At 43.2% G+C, this 10,896-nt stretch overlaps 1 protein-coding gene across 1 annotated transcript; it reads right to left on the bottom strand.

The window, feature by feature from the left end:
- Window positions 1-4,388: 4,388 nt before the first annotated feature.
- Window positions 4,389-9,018, bottom strand: LOC311106726 (interferon-induced protein 44-like; the record flags this gene model as incomplete). Its single annotated transcript, XM_084149127.1, has 4 exons — window positions 4,389-7,973; window positions 8,097-8,197; window positions 8,372-8,522; window positions 8,770-9,018. The coding sequence occupies 4 exons, from the start codon at window positions 9,016-9,018 to the stop codon at window positions 7,737-7,739; spliced, it is 738 nt and encodes a 245-aa protein (XP_084005253.1). The 3' UTR covers window positions 4,389-7,736.
- Window positions 9,019-10,896: the final 1,878 nt, after the last annotated feature.

Here is a 10,896-nt window from a genome sequence, read left to right as displayed (position 1 = left end):
ATTAAGCAATCATGCTTAGGGTCATTTATATAAATGCTGGGCAGGCCATTATTTTTGCCATTATTTTGGCTACCATGGCTATGCCCCCATAGCCCCCATCCACAGGGCACGAGTGGTCACTGAATGGTTTGATGTGCATGAAAACAATGTAAACCATATGCCATGGCCGTCTCAGTCACCAGATCTCAACCCAATTGAACACTTTTAGGAGATTCTGGAGCGTTTTCCACCACCATCAACAAAACACCAAATGATGGAATTTCTCTTGGAAGAATGTGTCATCCTTCCAATAGAGTTCCAGACACTTGTAGAATATATGCCAATGTGCATTGAAGCTGTTTTGGCTCATGGTGGCCGAACACCTTATTAAGACATTTTATGTTGGTGTTTCCTTTATTTTTGGCAGTTACCTGTATCTTCCTCACACTTTCTCTCTCTCCTCTCTTCTATCCTTCATCAGACTAGTTCCATCTATTTCTGTCATACTCAATCACACACTCAAATCTCTATTAATCCAATCTGCCCTTTTCTCCATGTATCCTTCCATGTTACCACTGCTGCAGTGCCTTGGTTAATGTAACATGCATGGTGGACGATAAACTATAAATAATTATATGATGTATGATTCTTAGAAACAGTAAATACCTATACTAGAAGGCGCCATCGTAACAGAACTGTGTCATAGGACAAGATATTTATGAGCATAGGAGGGTGATCATAGCTGCGGGGTGACATATAAGAGTTATTAATGTTCGTAGTGGTACTGTTTTCACAGTGGGATGCCATCGGAGTATTAATGGTGTAAAGCCGATGATGGTTACAGTAGAATGAGGTCATGCTGGCTCCTGTTGGGGCGAGACTACAGACACGTCTGTGAATCTGACTGCATCCGTCTGTTCTACCACTGGAAATAGGCTACAAACAACCGCACACACATACACATACTAATGCACGCAAGCACACACACGTACACAAATTTACACACACGCAAACTTAACTCTTACCTAATGGAAATGTGGTTTTAATAGATGGAATAGATAAATCAACCAAAATAGAATGGATTAGTTCAAACATGTATCAATGTATGAAAACAACATAACTCACAGCAATAAGCATTAAACAAGAAATAACACTCCCATCCCAAGCAAAACAAGGTTGCTAAAATAACAGACACAAAAACAATCGTGCCCTTGAACTCCAGGGTGGTGGGAGTCAGATAGACAAGAACGATCCAACTATTCCTGTAGGACTGAGGGTTGTATCCCGGTGTATTTCATGCAGAGAGAGGGGGGACATGATAGGGTGTAGACTACATGGGTTATGGGAGAGTTATAATACTGCCTGCCTGCCTGCCTGCCTGCCTGCCTGCCTGCCTGCCTGCCTGCCTGCCTGCCTGCCTGCCTGCCTGCCTGCCTGCCTGCCTGCCTGCCTGCCTGCCTGCCTGCCTGCCTGCCTGCCTGCCTGTCTGTCTGTCTGTCTGTCTGTCTGTCTGTCTGTCTGTCTGTCTGTCTGTCTGTCTGTCTGTCTCAACCTCTGTCTGCCTGCCTGCCTGCCTGCCTGCCTGCCTGCCTGTCTGTCTGTCTGTCTGTCTGTCTGTGTTCAGGGATCAAATGAAATCAAACTGTATTTGTCACATGCGCCGAATACAACAGGTGTAGACCTTACCGTGAAATGCTTACTTACAAACCCTTTACCAACATTGCAGTTCAAGAAACAGTTAAGAAAATATTTACCAAATAAACTAAAGTAAAAAATAATAAAAAGTAACACAATAAAATAACAATAACGAGGCTATATACAGAGGCTACCGGTACCGAGTCAATGTGCGGGGGTACAGGTTAGTCGAGGTCATTTGACATGTAGGTAGGGGTAAAGTGACTATGCTTAGATAATAGACAGTGGGTAGCAGCAGCGTAAAAACAAATGGGGGGGGGGGGGGGGGGTCAACGTAAATAGTCCGGGTGGCCATTTGATTAGTTGTTCAGCAGTCTTATGGCTTGGGGGTAGAAGCCGTTAAGGAGCCTTTTGGTCCTAGACTTGGCGCTCCGGTACCGCTTGCCGTGTGGTAGCGTAGAGAACAGTCTATGACTTGGGTGACTGGAGTCTTTGACACATTTTTGGGCTTTCCTCTGACACCGCCTAGTATATAGGTCCTGCATGGCAGGAAGCTTGGCCCCAGTGATGTACCGGGCTGTACGCACTACCCTTTGTAGCGCCTTACGGTTGGATGCCGAGCAGTTGCCATTCCAGGCGGTGATGCAACCGGTCAGGATGCTCTCGATGATGCAGCTGTATAACCTTTTGAGGATCTGGGGACCCATGCCAAATCTTTTCAGTCTCCTGAGGGGGTAAATGTGTTGTCGTGCCCTCTTCACGACTGTCTTGGTGTGCTTGGACCATGATAGTTTGTTGGTGATGTGGACAGCAAGGAACTTGAAACTCTCGACCTGCTCCACTACAGCCCCGTCGATGTTAATGGGGGCCTGTTCGGCCCTTCTTTTCCTGTAGTCAACGATCAGCTCCTTTGTCTTGCTCACATTGAGGGAGAAGTTGCCTACGCTTACCACCTGGGGGCAGCCCGTCAGGAAGTCCAGGATCCAGTTGCAGAGGGAGGTGTTTAGTCCCAGGGTCGTTAGCATAGTGAAGAGCTTTGTGGGTACTATGGTGTTGAACGCTGAGCTGTAGTCAATGAACAGCATTCTCACATACAGTACCAGTCAAAAGGTTGGACACGCCTACGTATTCAAGGGTTTTTCTTTATTTTTACTATTTTTTACATTGTAGAATAATAGTGAAGACATCAAAACTATGAAATAACACATATGGAATCATGTAGTAACCAGAAAAGTGTTAAGCAAATCAAAATATATTATATATATTAGAGATTCTTCAAATAGCCACCCTTTGCCTGGATGACAGCTTTGCACACTCTTGGCATTCTCTCAACCAGCTTCACCTGGAATGCTTTTCCAACAGTCTTGAAGGAGTTCCCACATATGCTGAGCACTTGTTGGCTGCTTTTCCTTCACTCTGCCGTCTGACTCATCCCAAACCATCTCAATTGGGTTCATGCTTTACGGCGGGAACTACACATGCGGAGTAGTTCCCAAGATGAACTCTTTTACCCTGCTCTCGTTCATCATCCCTCTCTTTTTCCATCCCTTCCTCTCTCCCACTGGTTGCTCGCTCTAACGTTCTTATTCTGTCATCCTTCTCTCGCTCTCCCTCTTTCTCCATCCCCCCTCTCTTCCTCCTGTCTCTCAATGCTCTCTCTCACTTTCTCATCTTCCTGTCTCCTCTCACTCACTCCCTCCCACTCCAACCACCTCCCTTTCTCCCTCTATCGGTCTACCTCTTTCCTCCTCCATCATCGCTCTCTCTTTTTCTCTCCCCATGTATCTTTCACATTGGCATCATAAGACCCCAGTGTGTGAATTTCTATATGTATCCCCCAATGACCATAATAACATTCCTAATGTTCCATCTATATACAGTATGTCTTTCACATGGCTCTCATCAAACATTTCTATTTCCAATACATACCATGGCCGGAAATGCATTATTTTGTCATAAAATCTTGAAAGAAATGTTTTATATGTTCAGCCATTAGAGGTCAGAGTTGCCTCTTACTTGCCCTAAAAAGAAGTGTTGGCATATGAGAACACTAAACAATAACTGCAACAATGACAGTGTCTATCATAAAAGAAAGCTCCCTAAACAAATATAAGTACAAACTGAATGTCTGCGAACACATACAGTACATCATAGTGTGCGATTTGTACAGGTGTACTGGGGATTTATTGCATAATGGAATATACAGTGCACTCGGAAAGTATTCAGACCCCTTAACTTTTTCCACATTTTGTTACGTTACAGCTTTATTCTGAAATTGATTAAATAGTTTTTTTCCCCCTCATCATTCTACACACAATACCCCATAATGACAAAGTAAAAACAGGTTTAAAGAAATGCTTGTCAATTTATAAAAATAAATAAATAAATAAAGAAATATTACATTTACATAAGTATTCAGACACTTTACTCAGTACTTTGTTGAAGCACCTTTGGCAGTGATTACAGCCTTGAGTCTTCTTGGGTATGACGCTACAAGCTTGGCACACCTGTATTTGTGGAGTTTCTCCCATTCTTCTCTGCAGATCCTCTCAAGCTCTGTCAGGTTGGATGGGGAGCGTCGCTGCACAGCTATTTTCAGGTCTCTCCAGAGATGTTTGATCGGGTTCAAGTCCGGGCTCTGACTGGGCCACTCAAGGACATTCAGAGACTTGTCCCGAAGCCACTCCTGCATTGTCTTGGCTGTGTGCTTAGGGTCGTTGTCCTGTTGGAAGGTGAACCTTCGCCCCAAATCAAATAAAATGTTATTGGTCACATACACGTGTTTAGCAGATGTTATTGCGGGTGTAGCGAAATGCTTGTGCTTCTAGCTCCGACAGTGCAGTAATATATAACAAGTAATATCAATTACAATTACAAATACAATCTCACAACATATACCCAATACACACAAATTTGAGTAAGGAATTAATTAAGAATATATACGTATATGGACGAGCGATGTCAGAGCAGCATGGATTAAGATACAGTAGAATAGTATAGAATACAGTATATACATATGAGATGAGTAATGCAGATATGTCTGAGGTCCTGAGTGCTCTGGAGCAGGTTTTCATCAAGGATCTCTCTGTACTTTGCACCGCTCATCTTTCCCTCGATCCTGACTAGTCTACCAGTCCCTGCCACTGAAAAACATATTCACAGCATGATGTTGCCACCACCATGCTTCACAATAGGAATGGTGCCAGGTTTCCTCGAGACATGACGCTTGGCATTCAGGACAAAGAGTTCAATCTTTGTTTCATCAGACCAGAGAATCCCGTTTCTCATGGTCTGAGAGTCCTTTAGGTGCTCTTTGACAAACTCCAAGCGGGCTGTCATGTTCCTTTTACTGAGGAGTGGCTTCCATCTGGCCACTCTACCATAAAGGCCTGATTGGTGGAGTGCTGCAGAGATGGTTGACCTTCTGGAAGGTTCTCCCATCTCCATAGAGGAACTCGAGCTCTGTCAGAGTGACCATCGGGATCTTGTTCACCTCCTTGACCAAGGCCCTTCTCCCCCGATTGCTCAGTTTGCCCAGGCGGCCAGCTCTAGGAAGAGTCTTGGTGGTTCCAAACTTCTTCCATTTAGGAATGATGGAGGCCAGTTTGTTCTTATGGATCTTCAATGCTGCAGAACTTTTTTGGTACCCTTCACCAGATCTGTGCCTCGACACAATCCTGTCTCGGAGCTCTACGGACAATTCCTTCGACCTCATTGCTTGGTTTTTGCTCTGACATGTATTGTCAACTGTGGGACCTTATATAGACAGGTGTGTGCCTCTCCAAATCATGTCCAATCAATTTACTTTACCACAGGTGGACTCCAATCAAGTTGTAGAAACATCTCAAGGATGATCAATGGAAACAGGATGCACATGAGCTCAATTTCGAGTCTCATAGCAAAGGGTCTGAATACTTATGTAAATAAGGTATGTTTTTTATTTGTAATACGTTTGCAAAAATTTCTAAAAACGTTTGCTTTGTCGTTATGGGGTATTGCATGTAGATTGCTGAGAAAAAAAGATGTAATCAATTTTAGAATAAGGCTGTAACGTAACATAATGTGGGAAAAGTCAAGGGGTCTGAATACTTTCCTAAGGCACTGTAGATGGGTTACACAGAGACAGAGGGGCGCTGTTTCGCTCACTCGGATGCTTTCTCCGGTGAGATAGATTCAGCCTCTTGCGAATTGAAGGAAAATTATGAAACACAAGGAGACGAAAGATAAATAATTGTGTATGTTTTTTGTAAATTTTTTAGGGAACCCCTGGCATCCATGAATACATGCCACTGTTTCAAAGTATACAATAGGCCAACATAAAAATCTAACAGACATTGTTTTTGTACAATAAACCAATGAGAAGATGACAAACTCATACTTTGTCTCACTTGAATATACACTGCTCAAAAAAATAAAGGGAACACTTAAACAACACAATGTAACTCCAAGTCAATCACACTTCTGTGAAATCTGTCCACTTAGGAAGCAACACTGATTGACAATAAATGTCACATGCTGTTGTGCAAATGGAATAGACAACAGGTGGAAATTATAGGCAATTAGCAAGACACCCCCAATAAAGGGCTGGTTTTGCAGGTGGTGACCACAGACCACTTCTCAGTTCCTATGCTTCCTGGCTGATGTTTTGGTCACTTTTGAATGCTGGCGGTGCTTTCACTCTAGTGGTAGCATGAGACAGAGTCTACAACCCACACAAGTGGCTCAGGTAGTGCAGCTCATCCAGGATGGCACATCAATGCGAGCTGTGGCAAGAAGGTTTGCTGTGTCTGTCAGCGTAGTGTCCAGAGCATGGAGGCGCTACCAGGAGACAGGCCAGTACATCAGGAGACGTGGAGGAGGCCGTAGGAGGGCAACAACCCAGCAGCAGGACTGCTAACTCCGCCTTTGTGCAAGGAGGAGCAGGAAAAGCACTGCCAGAGCCTCCAGCAGGCCACAAAATGACCTCCAGCAGGCCACAAATGTGCATTTGTCTGCTCAAACGGTCAGAAACAGACTCCATGAGGGTGGTATGAGGGCCCGACGTCCACAGGTCGGGGTTGTGCATACAGCCCAACACCGTGCAGGACGTTTGGCATTGGCAAATTCGCCACTGGCGCCCTGTGCTCTTCCCAGATGAAAGCAGGTTCACACTGAGCACGTGACAGACGTGACAGAGTCTGGAGACGCCGTGGAGAACGTTCTGCTGCCTGCAACATCCTCCAGCATGACCGGTTTGGCAGTGGGTCAGTCATGGTGTGGGGTGGCATTTCTTTGGGGGGCCGCACAGCCCTCCATGTGCTCGCCAGAGGTAGCCTGACTGCCATTAGGTACCGAGATGAGATCCTCAGACCCCTTGTGAGACCATATGCTGGTGCGGTTGGCCCTGGGTTCCTCCTAATGCAAGACAATGCTAGACCTCATGTGGCTGGAGTGTGTCAGCAGTTCCTGCAAGAGGAAGGCATTGATGCTATGGACTGGCCCGCCCGTTCCCCAGACCTGAATCCAATTGAGCACATCTGGGACATCATGTCTAGCTCCATCCACCAACGCCACGTTGCACCACAGACTGTCCAGGAGTTGGCGGATGCTTTAGTCCAGGTCTGGGAGGAGATCCCTCAGGAGACCATCCGCCACCTCATCAGGAGCGGATGGTCATACAGGCACGTGGAGGCCACACACACTACTGAGCCTCATTTTGATTTGTTTTAAGGACATTACATCAAAGTTGGATCAGCCTGTAGTGTGGTTTTCCACTTTAATTTTGAGGGTGACTCCAAATCCAGACCTCCATGGGTTGATACATTTGATTTCCATTGATAACTGTTGTGTGATTTTGTTGTCAGCACATTCAACTATGTAAAGAAAAAAGTATTTAATAAGATTATTTCATTCATTCAGATCTAGGATGTGTTATTTTAGTGTTCCCTTTATTTTTTTGAGCAGTGTATATATATTTTTAAGTCTAATAACATACAACAAGTAGGTTCCAACATTGGGAAAGAAAATCAACACCCAAAAGAAACAAAAGAAAACAAACTTGAAAACTGTAAAAACAGTTTCATTATCCAATCACAATAAAAAAAACTGCACATGATTTCTCACCAATAGTTACTCGTCAAATATTAAAAGGTTACTGGGCTTGTGGTGGAAATCTGCAGATGTGGAGGTTCTGCAGATGCGTCTGCAGGGGTTGGATGGTGGTTTTCCTCATACGTGTCGTCCACGGCTTGGAGAATGTGATGAACTGCACTCAGCAGCAGGATGTCAGTGTTGCAGCTCACAGACAGCTCACTGGAATAGTTCTTCACTGGAAGCACATAGGAAACTGGCAAACCCACCACCTCTGCTGCCTTCTGCATCTGTGGCATAACAGAACATATGATACATAGAAGATAGATTGCAAATAAAACTTTCAAAATACTGTTTCATCATATTACAGAGTGAATCTAAATTGATTAAAACATTTAAATTATTTAACATACCTTTTCGTGTAGGATCCGGCTGGAGTAGACAAACTTCACATCCTCTTGGACGGCATGACACACCTTGTCCACATGGGTCAACAGAACCACTTGGGGGATGTCTGGAGAGGACGGTGTCGTGTGTGTGTGTGTGTGTGTGTGTGTGTGTGTGTGTGTGTGTGTGTGTGTGTGTGTGTGTGAGAGGGAGAAATCAGTTAGTTAGATCTATGAGCTGCAGTTAAACATAACATCAACTGATATCAAAATTGCCCTCTGAAGTTTTGGGATGAGCTCACCCAGATCTGCAATCTCAGCTTGAAGTGTCCTCAGTGTCTCTGTAAGGTCCTCACTGGTGGACATGACTTGGCAGGCATTCAGAACGAACACCGCACAATGGATTTGGTAATTTATCGATGGATCAGCTTTGATGGGCGCATCACTTTGAAACTATTGTGTGGGGGAATCATTTTATCGATGAGAAGCAAACAAAACACATAGTCTATATTAGTAATATATATATATATCAAAGTTGGTTATAAAAGCTTCAACAATACAAAAATAAAAAAGTAGGCCTACAAGTTTGCATGTGTCAAATGTTGACAAGAGCATAGCAAGCAATATAGGCCCATCTCTTCTGATATTAATCCTCAGTAAGACTGAGGGGTTTGAACATCTTGAAAAGGTAATACTATACATCATGTCCCTCGGGGGCGTGTCCCTTGATAACAGCCAGTGCGTCTGTGAGAGTCAGGCCAGTCGTCTCACCGTCCCCCAGAGCCAACACATCACACAGGGTCAGAGCTGTGGGCTTCCCCCCTCTCTCTGACCGGATGTCATATGACTTCAGCTGGTAGATAGAGAGAGGAGACAGTGTTTTGAGAGCAAGTGTTTTAGACAAACTCAGACAACAACTGCTAAAGAGACAGACATACAGAACACCCATTCCCTCCCACCCACCTACCCACAGGGCGAGTCCTCACACTCATAAACACATTGATATGGCAGTCCAGATGTTCCCAAGCATCAAGCATGTCTCTGTCTGTTACAAATTATACTCCTTGGATTTCTATCTCAGTCAAGGCATTATCTACAGTATCTTAACATTTCTAGTGAAAGTCTACACACCCCTTGCACAGTCTTCACATTTTGCTGCCTTAAAATGTAATATTAAAAGGGATTACATTATATGTTTTTCCTACAGATGTACACAACCTATTCCATATATTCAAAGTGAAAGAAAGTTAGACATTTTTCAAAATTAATTCAAAATAAAAGAATGAAGTTGTCTTGATTATGGATGTCTTCACACCCTAGAGTTAATACTTGGTGGAAGCACATTTGGCAGCCATTACAGCTGTGAATCATTTTGAATAATATTCTACCAACTTTGCACAACATACAGTGCCTTCAGAAAGTATTCACACCCCTTGACTTTTTCCCACATTTTGTTGTGTTACAGCCTGAATTTACACACACAATCCCCTGTAATTTACAAGTGGAAATATATTTTACAGCCTGAATTTACACACACACACAATCCCCCATAATGTAAAAGTGGAATTATGTTTTTAGAAATGTTTACTAATTCATTAAAAATGAAAAGCTTAAATGTCTTGAATCAATAAGTATTCAACCCCTTTGTTATGGCAAGCCTAAATAAGTTCAGGAGTCAACAAATTCTTAACAAGTTACATGTTGCATGGACTCACTCTGTGTGCAATAATAGTGTTTAACATAATTTTTTAATGACTACCTCATCTCTGTACCCCACACATAAAGATAATTGTAAGGTCCCTCAGTCGAGCAGTGAATTTCAAGCACAGATCCAACCACAAAGATTCAAGGAAGTTTTCCAATGCCTCACAAAGAAGTGCACCTATTGGTAGATGGGTCAAAAATGTAAAAAGCAGACATTGAATATCCCTTTGAGCATGGTGAAGTTATTAATTTCACAGATACAGGCATCCTTCCTAACTCAGTTGCCGGAGAGGAAGGAAACCGCTCAGGGATTTCATGAGGCCAATGGTGACTTTAAAACAGTTACAGAGTTTAATGGCTGTGATAGGAGAAAACTGAGGATGGATCAACAACATTGTAGTTACTCCACAATACTAACTTCAATGACAGAGTGAAAAGAAGGAAGCCTGTTCAAAATAAAAATATGCATCCTGTTTGCAATAAGGCACTAAAGTAAAACTGCAAATAGTGTGGCAAAGAAATTAACATTATGTCCTTTATGGCAAATACAACACATCATGTAGTTCCAGTCTTCATATTTTCAAGCATGGTGGTGGCTGCATCATGTTATGGGTCTGCTTGTCATCGGCAAGGACTAGGCAGTTTTATTTTGGATAAAAAGAAACAGAATAGAGCTAAGCACAGGCAAAATCCTAGAGGAAAACCTAGTTTAGTCTGCTTTCCAACAGACACTGGCAGACAAATTCACCTAAACACAAGGCCATTGACTGTTCCTGAGTGGCCTAGTTACAGTTTTGACTTAAATCGGCTTGAAAATCTATGGCAAGACTTGAAAATGAATGTCTAGCAATGATCAACAACCAACTTGACAAAGCTTGAATAATTTTTTTAAGAATAACGTGCAAATATTGTACAATCCAGGTGTGCAAAGCTCTTAGAGACTTACCCAGGAAGACTCACAGCTGTAATCGCTGTCAAAGGGGATTCTAACATGTATTGACTCAGGGATGTGGAATACTTACAGCGCATTCGGAAAGTATTCAGACCTGTTGACTTTCTCCACATTTTGTTACGTAACAGCCTTATTCTAAAATTGTTTTTTTTTTAATCTTCATAAATCTAC

Source organism: Coregonus lavaretus (genome assembly GCF_964263955.1).
Source record: "Coregonus lavaretus genome assembly, chromosome: 31".
NCBI classification, from domain to species: Eukaryota; Metazoa; Chordata; class Actinopteri; order Salmoniformes; family Salmonidae; genus Coregonus; species Coregonus lavaretus.
Note: the sequence above shows the minus strand (reverse complement) of the source record. Positions and strands in the feature narration are given on the sequence as shown.